This window comes from Dermacentor andersoni, chromosome 8 (assembly GCF_023375885.2).
Source record: "Dermacentor andersoni chromosome 8, qqDerAnde1_hic_scaffold, whole genome shotgun sequence".
Classification (NCBI taxonomy): Eukaryota; Metazoa; Arthropoda; class Arachnida; order Ixodida; family Ixodidae; genus Dermacentor; species Dermacentor andersoni.
The window spans coordinates 57,234,062-57,258,078 of record NC_092821.1 but is presented as its reverse complement, the minus strand read 5'-3'; the positions used below and the strand labels follow the sequence as shown (position 1 = coordinate 57,258,078).

At 45.4% G+C, this 24,017-nt stretch overlaps 1 protein-coding gene and 1 pseudogene across 1 annotated transcript in view; one reads left to right on the top strand and one right to left on the bottom strand.

The window, feature by feature from the left end:
- Nucleotides 1-1,027: 1,027 nt before the first annotated feature.
- LOC140213044 (U2 spliceosomal RNA) lies at nucleotides 1,028-1,176 on the bottom strand (annotated as a pseudogene).
- Nucleotides 1,177-20,213: 19,037 nt separating this feature from the next.
- Nucleotides 20,214-24,017, top strand: part of LOC126526345 (uncharacterized) — a 36,251-nt gene continuing 32,447 nt past the window's right edge. The window contains exons 1-2 of the mRNA XM_072284074.1: nucleotides 20,214-20,238; nucleotides 21,089-21,285. Of these exons, the coding sequence (XP_072140175.1) occupies nucleotides 20,214-20,238; nucleotides 21,089-21,285 (222 nt within the window). The remainder of the gene's footprint in view (nucleotides 20,239-21,088; nucleotides 21,286-24,017) is intronic.

Sequence of the window (24,017 nt, the reverse complement as noted above, 5' to 3'; positions counted from 1 at the left end):
TGGGTCAAACATTATTGTGGCCCTTTTTGAGGACGCGTTTATGTTCAGTCATTTCTCAGGTGCTCTCGGGGATGATTTCACAGACACAATAGACGTGCAGATAAAGCGAACCTAAATTTAATTTCGGCATGTCCCTCTCATCCTAATTCTACTCGCTGCGCAACCAATCGTAACTTTCTCTTCCCTAGTATCCATGCCGTTCTGGTATATCCGCTTTGCTTTTATTGGGATAGCAATTATATGGACACTCCAGATGTATTTCTTCCACGGCCGTTGCCGTCGGCGTTACCTTGAAGCCCCGTATGAAGTTAAAGGTCGATAGCATGGTCCCCGCGTGCCTTATGCTGTATGTGCAAGTGAAAACGTGCGATGGTGAACCAACGATGGCAACTCAATCTCTCGAGGGCAACGTCGGAAAGACGCGAAGAAGCGCGCCGTCTGCTGTCGCACGCAAGGCACCGAGGTAGAGGAGGGAAGGGGGGGGGGATGGCGTGTCGCTCCTGTGGATGCTGTGTATCGTGCTGCCGCACGGCGCCCATCTTGAAAGCGACGATCTGCGATTGGGAAGGAGTCTAAGAGTCTAGGTGGTCCCGAGGGCCGATAGCTTCGTGTGCGCGTTGTTCACGCCGCTTAATTGGCGTTGATGCGAGAGCCTGCACGAAGGTTAATTCTCTCGCTCCCTTGGCCGCGCTTCTTCGGTCCAGCGTTTTCACAGCCAGTTTCCGCGGTCATCTAGTGAGATGCGTTCACTTGCTTACACGATCGTGACACTACGCTTGTTAATTTCATTAGGAAGCGATTGTTTTCAAGTTCATACAAGTTACACAAGTTCACAGGTTTTACTAGCCTTACTTCATACAGCTATCTACTAACCTGCAATCGCAATCAATGCTTCGCCTTTCGGGTGAAACTGAGACTTTTTTTACAGCGGAGGTGTGTATTTATAGCCTTTGTAACCATCCCCCGCTTTCGTTCCCAGGGTGGGTACCCTCGCCGGCTTACGTCCGTATCACGGCGCGCGGATAGGAATGCGTGGGCCGATCTTGGAGATAGTGCAATACCGAGCCGACCCGCGGCGGAGCTGAAGCAGGCTCCAAGCACTTCTCCAACTTCCAAAAATAAGTTTATCTTGGGTCGAAATTGAACCACATCGACTCGGCTTGTAAGAGAAACAATACACACACACACACACACACACACACACACACACACACACACACACACACACACACACACACACACACACACACACACACACACACACACACACACGCACACACACACACACACACATATATATATATATATATATATATATATATATATATAGGTTGATAACGTCACGCGCGTCGGAGGTGCCACCGCGGCGGCAGCAGCGGTTGTGGCAGATGCATGGGAGGTGTGCTAGCAGCGGCGGTGCTTGTGTTGGCGTAGTGGGGTGCTGTATGAAAATAATGTATGATTTAATATTGTAAGCTACCCATGCATCCAGCCTATGTTTGCAGCTTAAGCAGGCTCACTCGTAATCGGTCCCCATATGAATGCAGCACCCCCAAGAATTTTTTCAAGATCATTCTGAAATATTTCACTCACACATATAACATCTGTGGCTTCCTTACGAGTGTCAAAAAAAAAAAAAACCAGGAACGATCTCTGTTGTTAAACAGTAAATAATCCAACCTACTCGTGATCGCTATCGCACTCTAGTGTTCTTGATGTAGTTGTATACTCATTTATTTAGATATACGGGCTGCTTTAACATAAATCTATTCCAAACATTTCTCTTCCAATTCTGGAATCCGACCTCCACGATTTGTCAAAACAATTTTCGGACCAGCCACACTTCGCCTGTCTGTCAAGCGACGTCACGAAAACGGCGACATCTCCCTATCTAAAACTATGTGTCCGCGCTGTTTATGCATGATTAGGCCCGAACAAAATAAAAGTAACTATTTCTGTTTCAACGCCTTTTCCCCATTAGCCCTCTGCTATTGGTCAGACGTTGCCGGGCCGTGCCCACTTCACCTGTCTGTCACGCCACGTAACAAATCCGCGAAAACATCGCGTCAAAGTGACGGGTACACGTTAAAGGTTCACTAATATTGTCACGTAGTAGTGACGGTGAAGAACGCAACAAAACTGTGAACCAGGAAACGAGCACTCTATTGGGCGAACCTGTGCACTCAAAAACAGGCTACACTCAAAGTACAGCGACAGCGGCGAACACAGTCGGTGATCGTCGAACGTCTGATCAGCTGGTCAAGCGCGGCGGCTTTTATACGTAAGTCATCGAAGGTTGCAGAGAAATCGCTGGTGTTCCCGTGTATTCCAAAGGGTACTACACAATTCGCGTCGGGCGTACATGCAAATGAGATTATACAAGGTGCGTTGACGACAGACAGCGGATAGAACTATCGATAACATTCCAGATACTTCGGATACATGTTGGCGCGTCCTGCGCTGAGCGATAACATTTGTTGGACGTTGAAACGCGGTCACCCGATGAAAGATAAGTGAGTATACGTGTCGGAAGTATATAGCGTTGCGTAGCCGATCGAATACATCGTCTATTCATGGGAGTGGGTCCTTCTTCGTGATCTTGTTCAGTCTACGATAATCGACGAAGAAACGCAGGGTTCCGTCCTTTTTTTTCGCCAAGACTACAGGAGATGCCCACGGGCTTTTCGACGACTGGATGATGTCGTCGCGCAGAATTTCGTCGACTTGTCGCCTTATAGCTTCACGTTCTCGCGTCGAAACTCGGCAAGGGCTCTGGCGGAGTGGTCGGTCGCACTCTTTGGTTATTCATAGTTAATAATTCAGCGTGAAAACAGCGGAAGACACCGAGTCAGGAGGGCACAGTACGAGCGCTCCCTAACAATTGAAATTTATTGAAGCAAACACTTGCGGGTCTTTCGGGTCAGGTTTCAAGAAAGCACTTCTTAGTCATTCGTCCGCTCATTCAATGATTATCAAGAAGTTTGTTTTTGAATATTCTCTAAATTTCACCGTTAGGAAGTCTTGTCTACATAAATGTTATGACAGTTTTCAGCAGCAGGTTGTTCGTCTAACAAACGCAGGGTACCCTGTACATGAGCTTGTATCGACGTCCTACAGACTCATTAAGGAGTGCGAATCTCGTCCTGTTGAAACTGAAACTGTTGAAACTCCTCGTGCGGATGCCACTACGAGGAGTAGTAAGTTTTCTGTCATGCCACATGTACACAGACTGTCCCATAGTTTTAAGACGATTGCAAAAGGTTTTGAGGAGGGCCTTTTTTTTTTCGGCCAACCGTGAAGTAGGTAACGCTTGTGCTGTGATGTAGAGAAGGGTAGGTGGATCAAGTGTTGTTGGTTGCTCTGTGAATAATCGGAAACTTTTCGTTTCCTGCGCCGTAGGGTGTAGTTTATCGAATTCCTTTCTCTTGCGGGAAAACGTAAATTGTGCAGACGGGCTATTGCATCAATGAGCTGCTGCGCCAGCATAAGAATACCTTAAAAGGAACGCCGAGCACTCATCTTTCAGCACATTACAGATCTTTAAAATTAAATTATAAGGTTTTACGTGCCAAAACCACTTTCCGATTATGAGGCACGCTGTAGTGGAGGACTCCGGAAATTTCGACCACCTGGGGTTCTTTAACGTGCACCTAAATCTAAGTACACAGGTGTTTTCGCATTGCGCCCCCATCCATTGCAGATCTTGTGGGTGCGAACGATCCTGCGATAAAACTGACATCATCATCATCAGGTACAAAGACAGCAGGGCTCGTGAACTTGCTTGAGCCTTCCATACAGAAAGGTCGCGCAAGGTTTGTATATCTGAGCCATCTGTCGTTTTGCTAGACTGCGAATCGCATTCTTTTTTTTTTTTTGTTGCGATAAAGACTTGCCCTTAAGGCATAATTCTTGGTGCGTATATGTGTATTATATGTGTGCTGTGAGGCCTGTGTTGTGTATGAATTGAAGCAGTGTTTTGTGGAATCTGTTGTCATGTATCCAGCGATCATAGCTGGTTGTCACACTTGCTCCGTAACTATTTCCACGTGTCTTAGAGTTCCGGCGCACGAAGGTCGTTTTCTTTGTCGCGTTCCGTCTTTCAAGCGTTTTGTTCAATTAATTTCTGTTGTTAGACAGCGCTCGTCCTGTGTAACTCTGTGTATCCCGTTCTTTTCGCGCTCAATTAAGAAGTATGCATCCATTCCAACTCACCCATCTTTCTATCTTCCGTTATCATGCGATGATTTGCAACTGGTCTTTGTCGAATTCTCGCTTACATCGAAAAGCAGTCTTTGTATCGTCGGAGAAGACTTCTGATCTGTTGCTGCTTACTCATGAGGAGACGTGGATTTACGTCGAAGTCTGTTTCGGGAACTATGGTCGTCGGGGTAGATGCGGCAGAATCCGAGAGGAGAAGCAGATGGCTGGCTTCCAGAATTTCCTCGATGTATGCGTTCGTCGTGCCCTTGTTGATGTGCTTGAACTCCTGCCTGAAATTTGTCAGCCTCACTTCCGCTTTTCCTCCGTGCAGTCGAACGATCCCTCTTGCGACGCAAATTTCACGGTCGAGCAGTAGGCCTTGGTCGCCCTTGATGACGCCTTCTACGTCTGCGGGTGTTTCGCTGCCGATGGAAATGAGGATGACAATGACAATGATGTTTATTTGCATCAGTACATGACGCGAGGGGCATGCAGAAAGAGCTGCCACATGGACAGCTTGACGAAGCCGCCTATGCTTGCGCCGGCGATTACGCAAGCTTGACGGCAGGAAATTGGAATAGAAACAGGCTGCAATAGTTTTACGTTAATGGGCCCATGCTCTCCTTCATTTCGTTTGCTTTTTTGTTTTATATATGGGCTCATTTTACTTCCACAGGAGGTCCCGCCAACGATGATTAAGCTTTTGGACATCCCTTTTTATATGTATAACTATGTCCTTATTCTAATATATGATATAAAGTTGAATTCGACCAAAACAACAGCCCCATTCATCGCGAGTGACTTCCATTGCAGGAGGATAGTGCAACCCTTTCAATCATGCTGTAAATTATGGGGTTTTACGTGCCGAATCCCCCATATGATTATGAGGCAGGTGTAGTGGGGCCTCCGGATCAATTTTGACCACCTGGGGATCTCTAGCGCGCACATTAATCTAAGTACACGAGTGTTTTTGCATTTCTCCCCCATCGAATTGCGGCCGCCATGGCCGGGACTTGAGCCCTAGACCTCGTGCTTAGCAGCGCAACAGCAAAGCCACTAAGCAACCAAGGCGGGTCAATGACGTTTTCTTTTTTTTTTTTTGCGAATTAGTAGGTGTGTAATAGAATCAAAGAAACGTTGTGAGATTTCTGGAAGATGAATTTGAAAGTTGAATATGTGCGTTTAAGGAGAAATAAACGAATCTTAAGAGCCATCTAAATATATTGCATCATGCGCAGGCTGGCTGCTGGTCTCGTCCGCCGGCTTGGTGCTGTGCCTGGAGCCCGGGCTGGTAAGTGACTGGCGTGACGCCGGCAATGATTTATTCGTGGATCATTGAAGTTTCGTTCATTGCAATGCGCGAGATGAAATGTAAGACGTGCTGACGCTATAAAGTCAGGGCGTCAACACAAACGGCGCCATACTGGTGTAGCAACGATAGTCATGCGCAAACACTTACAGTTAAAAAAAAGAATATCTGTTTAGGCGATGGTAGAAGCGCACATACGAAAAAAAAAAATGTGGCCCCATGTATGATGAGAAACACTCACGCAAGCAGGCGCAAAAACAATACAATCAATGTCGTCGGAAGATTTTTGCAAGAAACTTATTTGGCATCGTTTGGCGTCCCGCAATGCGTTACCAGAGCGCATATCATATCCTTGTTCGGCAATCAATTCTGTGTGTGATGTGGAAGCGTTTGCAAAGTTAACAGCTAGGCGCATGAAGATGCCTTGACGATGACGTTTGAAAAAACCGGAAAGCTTTGTCGGTCTCCAAGCGGTGCAATGACGTTTGAAAACGACAGATGCCACGGATAGTACGGGGAAATGAAATACTGGTCTGCTCTCGCGCGAGGGAATCAAATTGTTGCCGTGCGAGGCGACGCATGCAGTAACAGTGAGAAAGGACCAGCCTACACGTTTAAATGCATGTGGTAACGCTTTCTTTTGCAATAGGTTAACAATTGAGATGTTAGGATGGGGGCCATTATTTAAAGAAGAGTATACGAAATGTACTTCTTATAGAAGAGGCCTAAAGGAGGCTAGACGGGAACCTATCTACACCCAGATACCACAAAGTGTATGGTAAGGGGCAAAGAATGCTTCACACTGAAACTTTCATTGGTGTGTTCTGAACGCCATCTGGCGTTATGTATGTTACAATAAGGGCAACCGTATGACGTTAAGGGAAAGCACATGCTCTGAACATCACGGGGGCTATACCCCTACAGTTGGTGACGTCGCAAGAAAAGACAAAAAAGGAAGTATCACGTGGAAGTAGCTCAACAATGCCTCGCATCAGTACATGAGGAGAAAAAGTCGTCTTTCTGGTTGGACATGTCGCAAAATTTCATAACTTTTATTGCACATAAAAGAAACAGTTCAAAAGTAATCACCATGGAGAGAAGATTTTTGACATGTAAGTCATCAGTTCTTTCACAGAAATTCTTGAAAGCCACCAAATTACTAAAATTCTGGAGCATCAAGCTGACAGCCACACACAGCCACACACACCCACACCCACACACACACACACACACACACACACACACACACACACACACACACACACACACACACACACACACACACACACACACACACACACACGCACGCACGCACACGCACACGCACGCACACGCACACGCACGCACACGCACGCACATGCACACGCACATGCACACGCACACGCACACGCACGCACACGCGCACACGCGCGCACACACACACAAATTACATTATACGTGCGCCGATGGAATCTATACCGAAATGCAAAGTTGACAAAACTTAGGCGTACGCCACTCTTATATGTACCAACTGTCTGCGGAAGGACTATGGCAAAGCTGCCATAAATGTAACAATTTCACGTAAGTTGTAAATTCTCACATTTCTCCACTTCATGTGTTCTAACAGAGGCACTTTACAGAAATTGGATTCTTTTTTTCTTTCTCCGGAATCAAGCATTTGCAAGGTTCGCTCTGCACATTTTTTTTTAAACTTACCAGTGTTTACATAGACGACATTTGTAAAAGAACTAGTATCATTTCTAGCCTCGCTAAGTATGCACACCTTACAACTCCATTCAATCCGAAAAGAGTAGCGTGGCAGTCACTCGTGGTGACTGTCACGCTACTAGTGGTCACATGGAATATGTTATTGATTCGAGAAACCCACTTTACATAGTTGTAAGGGGAGCGCCAGCCATAACGCGCGGTGCAAAATACTGTCACAAATAACAACTTTCCAAAGCACGCTAAACGCAGTCTGGGATCGCAACCGGGCCGGGGATTCTGTAAAAACGTGACCTTTATGAATTTTTTTATAGAAATGTACAGTTACGTCAGTCAACTATTAACTTCAAACTCGAATTTGCATATTCAATTGCATATTCTTCTGCCTTCTACTTCGACAGTAGTGGTCCGTCTAAACATGTGCTGCCCCCGAACTCCTGTAATGCTGGGGTGCTGCACAATAAAATGTAAATAAATAAAATTGGTAAAGAAATAAAGACTATAACGCTATAAGTAAAATGCTGTTTTCTGCAACCGAAAGAAGTCGGTCTTATCTTTTAAATGTAAAAAGAAAATATTAACATTTTTAACGCGGTGGTCTAAAGGAAATCTGAGGAACAGCGCCCTGCTGTAACCAATACCTTGCTGTCGACACATCGTGACACAAATCTAAAGCAAATGCAACTATCTGTTTAGGACGAAACGGCGAAAGAGCGCAGGGCAAGAAGTTAGTACATGGGAAGCAGCCGGCACCCCTCCACTTGGTATACACGTTGCCAGCTGTCCTTACGAGCATTAGTGTTGAACGTAAAATAGGAAAACTACGAACGATATAAAGCAAAAAGGTATTCGACTTTAGTAGGACGTTTTTGAGGGCTAGTTGGCTCATACTTGAAGGAAGGTTAAAACTACGCGAAAAAAACCAGGACAAGCAGAAGCAACACACTTCACACCACGAGCACGTGGTGAGTTGTGTGTTCCTTGCAGTTCTTATACTAGGAGTCCTCTTTTTTTATGCACTGTTTTAACCTTCCTTGAGATATTCGACGAACGAAGCTTTTTTTTTTTTTTTTTTTTTTTGCTGAATAAGGACTCGTGAGTGAACTTCTGACGAATACCCTTGAACCACGATGCGTGAAACCCGTTCATTACCTGCCGAAATGTTCCTTTCGTGAGGTAGGTTGAAGCAAGGTTTCAGAATACGCTGGTTTCCTCCATGCATCCTTCGCGTTAGGAAAGGATGAATGGCTCCTCAAATAGGGGCTGGGAAGTGAACCAAGGAAAGGAAGGCTTCAGAATCTGGCCTAAGTAGGATGATGTACACATGAGATTTTGACCAATCATGTATAGTATGCCAATAGACGAGAGGGGCATTCAAGACAGCTATCGCTCACTTTGACAATCATCTGCGATGGTTTATTCTTAAAGGAATTTTTTTTGACGTTCAGCGGTTAGAGACATTAATTTTCTATGAATAGGTGAGAATATCGTGATTACAATTTATTATGTATGTTTGTCATTGCGCACATACCTAGGTCTATATATGCAGCTGCGAAGTGATATTTCATGGGGGACAGCCTCCTTTTTCTTCCAGATCTTGCAAGTAAGCTTCAGCTCTAGGTGTCATATCTAAATACTTGTGAAAGGAGAGGAGTGGTTCTCCGCAACCACTGTACCGCGTTTGAAAAGGTTGCCTGCATTGCAATAAAAAAATCAAAGAAGCGCGTTTTTTTTATTTTGCCTCAGTGTTTTTATGAAAATTTCTGAAAGTTGCAAAACATAGAAAGACAACAGTCTGAAGTTTACAGCTTTCTAGCTTAGCAATGAAAAAGAATGTCACAATTCTGTAAGCCGCAGCTAATAGTACATATAACGCGTGCAGAGCTCATATATTATACGTCTGTGTAAAGTACATTACTTATTTGTGAATAGGCCTTTTGCAAAACTGTCTTAACTAAGCATTGCACCAAATCGACGTAATCTGTAACTTATTCTTCCAAATTTGCTTGCTTTTGAAGCCCTAATGGAGTCACGGTACATAACTTCGATATTTCTTTGGCGCAGAATTACATATTTGAAAACTTCCTGCATCTATTCTTTTTCAGACTTACCAACTTTCCGCTAGTTTCCTGAAAAATTCAGACTCTCAATCAATATTTTTGTTCCTAAAAACTCGCTAAAATGTAACTTTTTCTTTCAAGTGCAACATACTTATGCAAAATTGGTGAATGGTTTTCGCAGCAAAGCATTTCTGCGTTTTACATTTATTTGAATCCGTCGCATCGGAGTCAGGCCCGAGAGAGAGCTTCCTTTTTAGGCAGCTTTTTGGGCTGGCTTCCTAATTAGGCATTTTTCTTCCATTGGGAAAATTATTTTTATCTTTATCCTGTATTAATTTATCTAGACCTCTTTAGTTGTGGCTATTTAGCGACGCAACCAGAACATGGAGGAAAAATCGTTCCCCCTTTCATTCGCAGTTGTTTAACCAATGCATTTCGAATGAGCACAGAATTTAGCGGTCGGGGTTAAACAAGTAATGCTCAGCATTCACATGACCGCCTTCATGTTTTGGAAGTATGGTTTATTGCTTCCAAGGTACGTGCCGATAGAATGTAGGTAAAACTGCACACCTACTCCTCTCTTTGATTTATCTCTCTCTCTCTCTCTGTCTCTTGGGCACCTAAAAGATGTAGGCGAGCACGTACGTAGTGTACGTAAAGTCCATTCACTATATCCAGGCGACACAAATTATTTGCCGCCAAACTAAAACTTGCGGTTTCTAATTAATGTTCGTTTTTTTTTTTGTTGTTGAGGTTGTGCACTCATCAAGCGAGCAGATATCGGGCACCGATCCGATCTCATACAACGGCGTTCCGACCTCTGTGACCTGGCGCTGAGATGACCTACCATGAGCTTTGGATGGTTACGCCTGCGCTATCAATGCGCGGTGCGTAAAATTGCGCTTTGTGTGACTGGTTGCGAGCGAGGCGTCCGATGAGACCGAGATTGCTCTTCTGCATGAGGTGGGCCGTAATGCCCTGTCGTCTTCGAGCTACGGAGGTGTGGCCCTATCGACTACGCGGCGGTTTTGTAACCAACGGCCGCAACGCGAATCCAATGCGGGGTCACAGAATGTAGTACGCGCGCAGTCAGACCGCATTCCTTCGGCACAGCTTGCGTCCGCGTCCACTGCATGTTGCCTGCGTGCCACGGCACGTTTTGCAGTGTGTAGAGCGGAGGAAGCTGATGCTACGAAGACGTATAGTACAGCGACCTTCGGAAGCGCGTGTAAATGATTCATTCACCGTTCTTGCCCGGTGCACCTGAGGAAAAACTGCCGCGATAATTTGTGCCTGTTGGTATTGGGGCCAGTGCTGAGAAAACGTTCGCAGCACAAGTGCATAGGGAAGAAGAAAGCATAGTCGAGACACAGGGCTCTCTCGTGACTATTCTTTCTTCTTTTTATGACGAATATTTCTTCTTTTTGTGACGACCCAGTTGAAAAACACAACAGGAAATTTTCACAGTCTGTCGTATTTTGGGACGTTGTTTCTGTAGTTCTGTTGCCTGTAGTTCTGTTGTTTGTAGTGTGACGTCCTGTAGTAGAAAGTTCTGTAGTCCTTGATCAATATTTAATTAAATATTGACAGAGACCTCCTTAAGGCTATGTAAATTTGTTAGTACAAAAAAAGAAAAATATAAAAGTAAAAAAATGAAACAAAAACAACGTCTCTGCCTAGGATTCGAACTTGCGACCTCACGATTCCGAGCCCGGCATCTTACCACTGCACCACTCCTTCTTTTTCTTATTGCTGGAAGTTTCACCAAGCTAACAAAAAGGGCATCATTTCTTGAAATAAGGTAAGCGATACATAAATATACACTAGCACACATTCAACTTTGCACTGCCATGCTTTTCGAGTGTACATTTTGGCCATGTCAATAGTACGACGTGCTGATGCGCTGATGTTTACATTTGCATTTTAAGAGCCAAGATCCGCTATCCACCGCGTCAAGTGCCGCATCTATAGAAGAGCAAGAGTTTTCGTACCATCGACAGGTACATCGTGGAGTGCTAGAACATCGATTTTAATGTACGATATCCCTATTAAATAAGAAATTCAGAAATAGACAACGTTGACTTTTAGGGTTATTACTGCTAGTTTCGACAGTTGTCTCTCGTTCTTTACACTTTTGAGCGCGCATATAATTCGTGTGTTCAATGCAAAATAGCTAGATAAACATTCGTGGATGAGAGTTCTTTCTGACAGCATACTGGCTACTCACGGCAGCACTGTACCAGATTAATGAGACCCGAGCGAGACAGCTTTTCACGCAACTTTGTGGAACAACCCAAATCTTCTTTTCCGCTTCGCATTAGCTTGTGAAATATTCCTGGGAAATTAACTAATGTGTCAGTGTAACAGCACATGTAAGTCCACAGGCCTGTGTGCCACATCTTACCAAAAAAAAAATGAAACGGATACGCAGCCATTCCCGCAGATGGTATGATTTTGATCAGCGGCCGATCTTGATCGAGGAGGCCGGTAAGGCGTTGCTGGTGCCGCGTCGTCACGGCACAATTATAACTATTCGCCACGTCGACTTTAATGCCGGTGTTGGTGCCATCAGCATTGCCGGCTTCAGAGAAGCGCGATTGAATACCGCGCAAGAGAAAAGTACAGTGTACACCACCGATGCGAAACTAACATACAATATTAAAGGGCCGCGACGGAAAGCGCTTCTGTTGCGACTTCGGAACTCTTGGCCGTCGCGACCGAATGTTTCTGCTGCGACGTCAGAATTGGTGTCGTAACGTCGGAGTCGCTGTCAGGATATAAAGCTGTTGTTCCGACTTCAGAACTCTTGTTGTCGCGACAGAACGTTTCTGTTGCGACTTCATAACTATTGGCCTTCGCGACAGAATGCTTCTGTTGCGACATCAGAATTTCTGTCATAACGTCAGAAATGTCACTCAATTAAGAAATGTTAAGAACTTCTGTCGTACAACAGAATTTCTGTAGTTGCGACAGGAATTCCTCTTGTCATTTTCAACTGGGCACTACAGAAGCTTGTCGCATCGCACAATTTCAGTGCACTTCTGTTGCCATCATTGGGTACATGTTGCGACGATAGGTTTCCGTTGTGGAGCAGTTCTCTGTAGTACAACAGAAGTTTGTCCATTACTTCAGGAACACTTCTGTTATGACAACTGGGGGCCTGTTGCAATGATAGGTTTCTGTCGTACAACATTTTTCTGTAGTACAACAGAAGTTGGTCGCATTACTTCAGGAACACTTCTGTTGTGACAATTGGGGGCCTGTTGCCACAATAGGTTTCTGTAGTATTTCAACAGCTCTCTGTAGCACTACAGAAGTTTTTCGGGTTACTTCAGGAACATTTCTGTTGGGACAACAGGGTGCCTGTAGTGATGACAAATTTTTCTGTAGTACTACAAAAATCTGTTGTAGAGCTTCAGCTTTCTGTTGTAACAACAGACATACGACAGACTGTACTTCTGTAGTCAGAACAAGAAATGTCTGTTGTACATCAGAAAAGTCTGTCGCTCCATCAGGAATCTGTAGTTAGTACAGAAAAATCCTGTTGTACAACAGAAATTTCTGTAGTACTGAACACAACCTGTGTTGTCATTTTCAACTGGGGAATATTACACAAAGTCTGCCAAAGTTCTGATCGTTTACGTACTCGCCTGTATAGCGCATTTCTGCTTTATAAACCAGTTAGCAAGCAGGTGGTAATGCCTTGCGTACTACTAGTATGTAGACTTTTTTCAAACTCGTGTGTATCATGCATGTGCTGTATAGCGTCAGTAAATGACAGCTCTACGCTCCTAGTTACGATAGAGCCGCTTTCGAAGTACTCCGAAAAGGCGGCTAAAGTTGCAAGACACATTTGTTCCTTTTCATCTTAAGCTGCCATACTTTCGTCCATTTCGAAATTTTTTTGTTCTTGTTATGGGTGCAATATCGCATCCGCGCAGTAATAGCGCTGGGTCTTTCTCCTGTCTTTCCTGTGCCTTTAATTATGTTGAATTCTTACCTCGTCTCGAGGCCGAGTCTGGGTGCCATATTCCGTTTTCGAACTCTCTTGTGCGCATACGTTATTTACGTTAACTCTTGGCGTGCTACTGCAGTAAATTACGCGCACGCACCACACGTCTCACAACGCTGGCCCGACGAACGACGCCGGCAGGGGAGCCACAGGCGTCACTCCTCGATGGTGCACGATATGGAACTGACAGAAAACCGCCGGCGTTTTTCGGGGTCCGATGAAAATACTAAATTTACCTCGACCTTTATTATCCGTTCCACTCGGGCCAATGTATGTATCGTGGCATGACACGCACGCATTGGCACAGCAGGAACCCTACTTGTTGCGTGCACAACGCTCATGCGATGCAGTGAAAAGTGGAACGCTGGCACCGCTGCAGACCCGATTGAGTACGTTGCGTCCACTTGGTTTCGCAGCTTTTGCAGCCAAGCGCTTGGATGTCATTGGACACCTCAGCTTCTAATCCACCACGCGCGGCCCGTGCACGAGCCGTCCATACGAGGACAGCATCGCAACCGTGGCGGCGGTTCCAACGGTTGCAACGGCGCCAACACTCCTACAGTGTCCGTTTAATGGCTATCGCGATAAAATTGACAGAAACAAAAATAGGAGCTGCAGTGCCCGATGGCTATCGCATCAAGTGACTTTGTTTGTGGGTGCATGATGCTTCTTTTCTACTACTTGAAGTCTGTGACGTATGTACGTGATTTCTTGTTGCCGAGACATTACGCTTCAGGGGTAGTTTAATAGGACAAGTTTTGCTAATGATGTGGCAACATTGACTCCACAAATGTATTAGCTTAACGTTGGACGTAAAAAAAGTGTTGCCATGTTGGTGCCTAGTTTTCAGGCATAACAATTTACTTTTTACTAGAGCATTGCTTTTTTGGGGCTCCAATTTCTTAAATATCAGTCTGCGACAGTGCAAGAACAACAAAAAATTGCACTAAGGAAGAGTGTAAGCTGCTCCAAAGTTAGACAAATACAACTCAATACAAAGAACAACTTACTTGGACGGCTTTGCGTTGTACAACGCATTGAAAGCCTAGACACGGGGGTGCAAGATGTATGTGCTAGAGACCTCGCGGTACCGTACGACATCCAAAGAAATAAAGAATGGTGCGGGAGCCTCCACTATGATGTCAATAAAAACAATTTCGATATCCATTTGACAAAATAAATAAATAAATAAATAAATAAATAAATAAATAAATTTATAGATTTGCTTGATTTTCTCTTTGTCATTGTGTTTGCTGGAGTCTTTAAAGTGACTGAACTTTCTTGTTCTTGTCATCTACAAAAAAAAAAGTCTTTCCCTTTCGTGGCATCTTTACAACGCAAACCTTTTCGTGCAAGAGGACTAAAATTCATGTAATTCAGAAAATTCTTATCAGCACATGTCTCGATAATTTCATTTTTAAAGCTGTGAGAATATAGTAAATATGCCAATTAGAATCACGAATAAGTTTTCTTTATTTATTGTTTCTTCTATCACAATTTATGAAAAGGTTGTTGTCCATATTCTATATTCTGGTGATGTCGCTTGCCGACGTTTCACGAGAGATTCCAGGACGTCCTAAGACTACATTACCGTATTGGTAATAATGAACAATATTAATATTTATAGGCTTTCTGCAACAGTTTCCTTTGTATCAGGAATTTTAAATAAGTTCTCCCAAGCTTGGGTGCCCTAACCAGGAATCGCTTAACATTCCTGAGTTAATAGGAGCGGACACCTTTAATTATAGGGCTCAGGGCTTGCATTAGCGTCGAGCGCTTGAAACGCCGTCAAAGCTGTAGATGGAACTTTTAGACGCAGGTTTGGGGAAATATAATCAGAGGACATCACAGTACATGTGCTTGTTACGTGTTTTTAACTTCATAGGCGAAAAGTCACAACTTGTTCTCCGGGTAGTAAATCCATACCTAAAGCATCAAGCGAAGCTTTAACCAGAATGATGGGAAAAAGGTAACATGACAAGCGTCCCTCACCCCGGCGCAGTCTAGCGTTCATCCTGTCATTGTATGTGTCGTGTGTATGGTGCGGTTATTGCTTCAGGTAATACATGACAAGGAAGTGGAGCTCAGAAAAAAACTTGGTTTTGGGATGTTTGCGCCAATGCAATCTTGGTTTACCTACCAGAAGCTAAGTAAGGCAGTCACCGTCAAGGCAATATAAATCAAGGTTCGCCAGTAAAAAACATCTTGCTTAAGGCCTACCAGCTGTCGATCAACGGCGAACTCAAAAATAGCTAAAATCGGTAAAAAAGGTAAAATAGCTAAATCGGGAAAATAGGTAAAATTGTCGCTGCGCGTCGTAGAAGAGCAGGAAGGAAGCGCACCGTCTTCCGTCGCACGCAAGGGTCCGGAGGATAGTAGGGAGGGGGGGGGGGGGGGCGTTCTACTTCTGGCCGCTGTACCTTGAAAGTCATCGACGACGGAGACAAGGTACGCCGGGGGTAGGGAGGGGGATGGAGGCGTTCCACTGCGGGTGGCGCAGGCGGCTGCTTGGGCCGCTGTATCTTGAAAGCCATCTGCGACGGGAACAGAGTCCTTCATGCGCTGTGTTTTTGAAGATTAGTTTGCGTTAATGCGAGAGGCAGCGCCAGCGTCAACTGGCTAGCTGCTGATGGCGTGCTTCCTCACTCCAGCGTTTTTCACAGCGGTTTCTGCGCTCATCGCGCGAGATGTTTTTGTGTTTGCTTCTGTGCACGTGACAACATGCTCCATTATTTAGTTATTATGTTTATGTATACAAGTTTACACGGCCGATAAAACTACTATCCTTACTTTGTATAGCTGACCACTAATGCCCTAGCTACGCGGGCAGGTTAACCACGGTTAAACTTAACCTGTGGTTAACTCATTCAACCTTGGATAACACCAACCGTAGTCTGCCGGTGTTTCACGGGCTATCCTGCTCACAGTTAATGACATGACGGCGTGTCACGTATGAGTGCTTTTAAAAGTTTTAGCATCCGACATGCGGGCGACTGCACGCCCTAGCGTAAGACACGGACGCGTTCTCTTGCATGCACGCGTTTCTCTTCGCAGAAAAAGCCCCTAGCGAAGAGAGAGAGAGAAAAAGAACTTTGTTTTTTTAATAAAAGTTTCTTTCTCACTTTGTCTTCGCTAGAGAATTTTTCTGTTCGTCTCTTTCTTTTCCAGGCCTAAGCGGCTGGAATATCATCAACTAGCATGCAAACGCCGCGTCCTCTGAAAAATTACAGAATCCCCGGCACAGCGTCTCTACCGATGTTCACTTACAGATAACGCTTGTTCATGTGGTCGAGTATGGTCCTTCACCAATGGGAACAGTAGGGAACAGTGGTGTTCAGCGTAGCCATCACCTCGGTGTAGAGGTGCGCGTTTCGACTACTTCAGCGCAGGGCGCTCAAATTATTTTCCCAGGTGTGTATCAGGACCTCCGTTCCCAGGTGTGTATCAGGCCAAAAGATACGCTTTTGAGAAAACATATGTGAAGCGGCCGCGCTGCTCTCGCGAGAGGTAGCATCCGCCATCTTCAACGTTTCCGAAACGTTGGTTACACTAAGCCGAGGTTGCCAAAGTCGGTTGACTGTCAACCGCGGTTAGCGTCTTAACTGCCGTTTCACCTGCCGTGTAGCTCCGCTAGCCACGTTTAAGGCAAACCGCAGTTACGTTAACCGCGGTTATGGTCGCCTGTGTAACATGAGTATAATTTGCTTTCACAATCGATGCTTCACCTCTCGGGAGAAACTGCGACTTAACAGCGAACCTATTTAACCTTTTAGCTCCGCCGTGGAGCGTTACTAGAAAACTCAGCCCAGCTGTGCGCCGTATCGCGCTGCCTAGCAACTTCCTGCGAAATCACCGAGCCACGTAACCTCCTGGCATCCCACGCGCGTTGGGCGGAGTCTTGACGTCACAGGCCAGTAAAAGCGCCGAACAGCCGGCACGGTCACGCACCTGTCACCGCCTATACTCCATTCGTACGTGCTGATGCCAAGGGTAGACCGGAGAAAGTCCGGACCCCCGAAGAAGAAGCGGCTTACCAGGAAGAGCGCCGTAATGCCAAGCGAGAAGCGATGCGTCGCCGCCGAGCTGATTCGAAACACCGCACTGAAGCTGCGGCTGAGAAGACGCGACGCCGAGTCGAGAATCCCGAGTTTGAGTCCAGGGAACGGGAGAGTCGGCGCCTGAACGCGCGACGTCGCCGAGAAAGCGATCGTGGCCTGTGACTGCTTGAAAACTTCAAATCAAATCAAATCAAATCAAATCAAATCAAATCAAATCAGTTTATTTAAGCACAAGAAGAGACACTAGAACAGTCACAACAGTGACTGTTGTATTGTCGTATTCAAGCGTCAAGGCCGCCGAGGCGAATTGAATGGGCGCGAACGGCCATTTCAGGCGCGAATTTCTGAGCATAGAGTTTGGGCACACCTGTCGCGTGTGTGACTGACTTTGGTTCGTCGTGAACTTGTGTAACATAATCTCTGTGCGCAACTTTGAACAGCGGAGTTTGGGCTAGGTGACTACAAGCTCCGCTGTTTAATCCAGTCTTGCACCACTAGTGCAAGTAGCGGAAATTTTTATTTCCGATCTATCATTTACCCTGTCGCTCTCCCTATCGTAGAGTCGCCTACCGGGCACGCCTTTGGTTAACCTGCCTTCCTTGCTTTCTTCGTCTATATCTCGCTCACGTAATCGGTAAAACCTTCAGGGAGTCCCACCTCTACGTTGACAGAGTTCGGATCTCAATGTAACCGTTGTCGCATTTCCCGCATCGCAGTCCGGGGGCCTGTGCGAGGGTCGGCCGGATTCGGTGTTCGCCGACAGCGACGGCCTCGGTTTCGTGGCCTGCCGAGGGGGCGCTGCGCACCACCTGAGATGCCCGCCGCGCCAGCAGTTCCACGCGGGCTACTGCCGCCGGCCTAGGGCAGACGTGGAGGCCCAGAAATGCTCCGAGCCGGACGGCGTCTACCCGGACTACGGCTCCGGTTGCCGGCGCTTCTTCTTCTGCCAAGGTATTTGTTCCCCCCTCCTACGTCACCCACAGACTTCCATCAATAACATTTTGTTGTTTTGGCATGGTATAGACCATTCTTAAGAGTGCTTTGTAACTTCGTTGTCCTAATTCGCCTTTAGAGCTATATTCTAAGCTAACATTACTGCGCGGCGATGACTTACATTGGCCATATTTCCCATATCTCAGAGCTAATAAAGACTAAATATAGAACTGGTGTTATGTGGCCCATACGCAATATATAACGTGATGTCCTCGCCACACACCCATGGCTAAACACTAATGGTTCGTAAATTTGATGGCAATTTATAGCAAGTATATCAACACCGGGTGTGACGTTTTAGGACTGGCTGATTCTACTCGTGCGACTTTATTGAGTTACTTCAACTCACAGGGCTCGGCATACCGGTGTACGAAGGGGGCAGACACATGCGCGTCTTCCGGCGATTTAGCCTTGGAAGAGCGGGAGAGACCTATGTTGGCTACTGACCGTGAATCATTGGTGGGGAAAGGAGTCGAACCCGCGACCTTTTTTTTAGCTCTCGAAGATGCACAGCGTAGAGCGCATTCGCTTCGAAGAACTAGATTGCCGTCATAACGACGGATTCGCGGTTCCCTTTCTTTGGCACAATCATCCTAAATAGCTCAAAAAATGCTATAAGGTAAGCCCTTCTCTGAGGATGCACCTTTGTTCAAAATCGCAATAGAGATTTCCTGTCTTAATGTATCCTATTATTTACATAATCACATACGAAATGAATTCCCGTCTAAGGGCTAATAGGCATGAGCGACTTTCGGCCCCATAACTTGCCCTACAGTTTACGCAATGAAAAAGACAAAGACAAAGACTGTGAATTGACATAAAGCTGCACGATGTTTTGATAATCACAGATAAACCTGTTAAACTAGCAAGCCGCAGCACATACTTGAAAAGATGTCCTTGCCCCATTGGTCGCATCTCCTTTTAAGTGAAGTTTCTTTGCGAATACTCGCGGACTTTTGTGACGCTGGCTAAGCGCTGCTGTCTTGCCGAATGGCTCACACGCAAGACAGCACCGACATATTTACCATGCTTACAGGTGTCCGGGCTGCCGGGCCTGTTTTCTACGGAATTAGTCATAAAAGAAATTATAGTTGAGTATCCTAACTGCAAGAGATAACGTCACCAAAAGCACAATTCCTTTGGTAAAACAAAGCTTTCTATGTTTACTTTATTATGATTTGAGATCTGGTGCACTTGCTCGGTCGGTCGTGCGACAGAGTTAAGTAAAGTTTGCTGTTGCACTATCTCCACGATGGGCCCACTGTAGCCGACTCGCCAAGCCTAGACAAAGCGTCATTAGCAAAGGAGGGCCAATCCTGGCGACAGTATAATGCGTGGTCACGTGGGCAACGTCGTAGAGGTCTCCGCGTTTAGCCGTCCTCTTCGGTAAGCAGGTAATAGCTATAGTGCAAAACGCTGTGCAGAATATAATGCATTGCGCGGCGTTTATTTAACACCTCTAGGAAAGCGTTGATTTTTTTAGGTTGCAGTATGTGCGTCGAATCTATAATATTTGTTTTAACTTTGCTTCAATAACACTCTGTTGTTCATCATTTGTCTTTCCTTATCGCGGGGATTGTCAGGATAGAACGCACAAACGCGTCACCAACTTTCATGAATTTGAATTTATCCTCTTCAAAGCCTGTGTCCAGTCCTAATCACAACAGCTTTCATAATTTTCAGAGTTAAATCAGGAAGGATTAGCTAAAATGATGTGTTGCAACATAAAAATAGTTGCAGCCTGTGCCATATGTCAAGCGTGCAAGATAAATCGATTGCCCCTAATTTTCGAGAAAATTTATACTTTGTACGAGACGTATTTTGCATCTCGTCTGCGACGATGTAATATCGCTGTTTCATGTTTCCCATGCGACAAGATGACGCGGCAATCCCGGCTGAAAAGTGAAGGCGAAGAACCCCAATGCAACGTTAAGCCTGTATATGTGCATTTAAGAAGCCAAATACGCGTTTACCTGAACGACCTTGAGAAACAAACTCTCTGTCTACATTTAAGGAAGTGGTCACGTGAACATTGGCTCGTACAATCTTTTCAAGCAAGTAGTTTTTATAATCGTCACAGGCCGGTTGACAATAAGAACGGACTTCTCAAAGTGTTTCATCCATAGGATTTCGTTATATCTAACGATATTGTTTGAGCAAATTGTTCTCACTTCGAACCATGAACTGCATAACTTTCTACTACTCGCGTGTATTCCTTCTGGTGCGCTGCTTGTCTGCAGCTTATATACAAGGTGCCCCAAGCATCATGCACCAAGATATAAAAATATGCAAATGCCACGTAGGTGGACAAAACCAAGTTAATGTTATTTGCCGTCGCTTGGAGATACTCACGTTATTTTTTTTTTGCGCTTGCGGGCTGCTTTCAGGATCGGAAAAGCACTTTTGCGTAGCACGTATTGAGCAAAGGAAAACTGTATCGGGATTTTTCATGTTGCTCTACAATTTTCTCATTGACACTTCTAATTTAATTATTATGTTTGAGAAGCTTATTAAAGAAATAAGCTAATTGTGTAATTACGCTGAATACAAAACAATAATCTGCGTGTCTCTAAGCGACGGCCAACATTACCTTGGTTCTGTCCAGCTACGTGACATTTGCATATATTTGAATCTCGGCGCATGATAGTTGGGACGACGTACATTGAATAGAGTACCGGTGAAATTCCTCGACCATTAGCTGCATTACTTCAGGACTCGTCGTGTTGCGCGTCATTGCTCTTTCGTCCGGCAGGGGGCCGGAAGACGTCGCTCTCCTGTCCGGCCTCGCTGCTGTTCGACTGGCGCCTGGGCCGCTGCCGTCCAGCCTCCAAAGTGGGCTGCCCGAAGCTGCGGTGCGACGCGGACGGCGTGTTCGCGGACCGCGTGGGCGGATGCAGGCGGTACTTCCGGTGCCAGGACGGAGACAGGGAGGAAGCGCTCTGCCCGCAGGTACCAAACGCCGCGCGTCAAAACGAAAACAAAAGCAGGGAGATGATGGAGTGATTGATAGGTCGACGGAGTTTGAATGTCTCGTGGACGCCTCGTTCAAAGCCTAATGTTTCACATTTGACCACGCGTCGTTCGGTACCGTACACCATAACAGGTGGTGTTACAGCGTGGTCTGCTTCCGGCTCTGAAACATCCTCGTGCGCCTTCAACGCACTGCACAAGCAAAGCCTTCGAGATCTGTTTTCGTTACTATGAAGCAGTCATCGGCGGCGGCAAGGATTCGGACACCACCTATTTAAGCTTTTGTGGGACAGCGTATACTTCTGACAGGACTCTCGATTTCTTTTAACATAGTATAACTAAACGAGGTACTGATAAATAGCTTGCAACGAATTTGGCTTCTCTGCACCAAACCGTTTATTAAAAAAAAAAAAAACGTGGGACGTAGTTGTCATATACATACACTAATGGTCTATCGAATAGTGGGAACCACATGTGCTATTGACCCCTAGTGCCTCGAAGCGAAATTAATAGGGGCCTGTGAATATCCAAACTTTCCAAGAACGAATAAAATAGTGTGTCCTATTCCTACATCGAATAGTCACTATTTGTAAAGGCGACTGTTTTTCGAATACTTTTCGAATATTTGCAAACGTCAACTGCGCTCAATTAAGTATACAGCTCGAGCAAAAGTAGGGTAAATTTCCACTCCACCATGCATAGTATATACATACAACATGAGAACTTGCCTAGTGGAGCAGACTACGTCGCTTAGGTAGCAATACTTTATAGTCTGTATATACAGCAGTCATTCGCCTTCTCTGAAGATTCCTGTGCATGCGAAGAAACAATTTGTTTGGACTTAATGCTCCATTTGTGCTTTTAGTAAACAACGCATCAATACGTATTGTGCAGTGACACAACGCTTATAACTTTGGAAATGTTAGGATGTGAACAATATTTTAAAAGTATGCAATAACGACTGTTGATTATTCGAAACATATTCGATATTATATTCGAATTGATTTAGGTCGCAAAATTCACTATTAACACATCCATAAACATGATTTGTGCCTACTTGCCTCGTGAACCATAACTCTTGAAATTGTTTGCGCGGTACAATTGAATGAGGCGCTTAGAAATAGTTTGCAACGAATTACACTTCGGCACGACAATCCATTTAGTCGTAAAAACTGGGGCATATTTGTCTGACTGACAGTACACGCCCTTTAAGAAAAGTGGCACTCCTTTGTCGCACTGACCTTAGAAGGTTACAATTTTATATGCAGCCACCTTCCTCGCAAAGCTAACTGAAGCATTGCAGTGGAAGTGGCCAAGCAGACGGCATACATAAAAAATGTCTGTGCGCACTTCTCGTCCGAGCCTCGAACACCAATGGTATCAGCGCCTTTTTGGCACGTGCGTGCTTTTGCACGTACATTCACAAGGACGCATTTTGCGGAGTAGCTATCACCTCAGGATACAGAAGCGGGTGCTCAATGCGACCTAATTTTGTAATCATGAATGCAGGAAAGAACAATAACTTACCGCGCATCTTGAGAACTGCTTTCTTGCGAGTAAATGTGGGCCAAATCCAGCAATGGTTGTAACAATCAAAAACCTATTTTTACCTTTTGCACGCGTGTCCTTACTTATTATCCATTCCCAAGACTGGTCTACCATGAAGTATTGGCACGCTTATATAGAAGGCAGCACCAAACAAATGCGATAAATGTGCTCCTTCGAGGCTGAGAGGCGTTATCGCGCACACCACAATGTGGGACGTATATGTCCTATTGTCCTACAATGCCTTAAGTATCCGAGAGTTTTTTACCATTCTGCCCTGATCAGAACTGAAGTCGTTGCGGCTGCAGGTATCGAACTCGAGGACGCAGCGCCCACTGAATAATCGACGTGAGTCAGCACAATGACGGAAGAAACACAGACGCGCGCGCATGCCCAACTTGTTTACAATCACTCTCACTTGTCCAAGGAGATTTTCCGGGAACGCTGCGCCTATGTGATACGAACACTCGTCGCACTTGTTTCATTACGAGCTCTAGTTCCTGTACCCTTAAAAGATGAGAAGCTGTAGCTCGAATTCGCAATGCTTTTAAAAGTTTTACATTTGTTATTAGCTAGCCACCTTCACTTATGTTTAGTTCATCGTCAAGATGGGTTGGGATTTGCCATTTCGGAAATTTCTAGGGCAAGAGTGTCTGTAGACTGTGCGTACTGAAGTGAATGTATTTGTCACCAGGTCGCATGTCTTGCTTGGTGCCTTATGACACGCACTTTCTTGCACCCGCTGAACACCGCCACTGTTGTGCCGAAGAAAGCAAGCGATAGGTTACCCATGTGTGTGTTTTAACCTGCTTACTATGACGTAAGAAATAAAGAAACGATACAAATTGCTATACTTTACGAACATCTCGATGTCTGCTAGCTTGTGTTCCCTGAGTTTATTGCACGAAGATGTTCAGTACAACTTGTAGGTAGTTAGGGTCAACTACTAGTCAGGTAGAGCATCAGCTTTCTTCACAGCACGATTTCAATCTCTCAAGTCGTCAACCGCATTTTGACGAGGATTAATCGGCGACCAGACCCACGCTCATTAGGCGGCCCGCGCACGGAGCGTGACCCAGACAGAGCAGGAAAAAAAGTACAAGAGCATCTTGCTGTTGAATGAAGTGATCCGGATGGCGCGTAGTTGAGTGTTGTTGCCGATAACC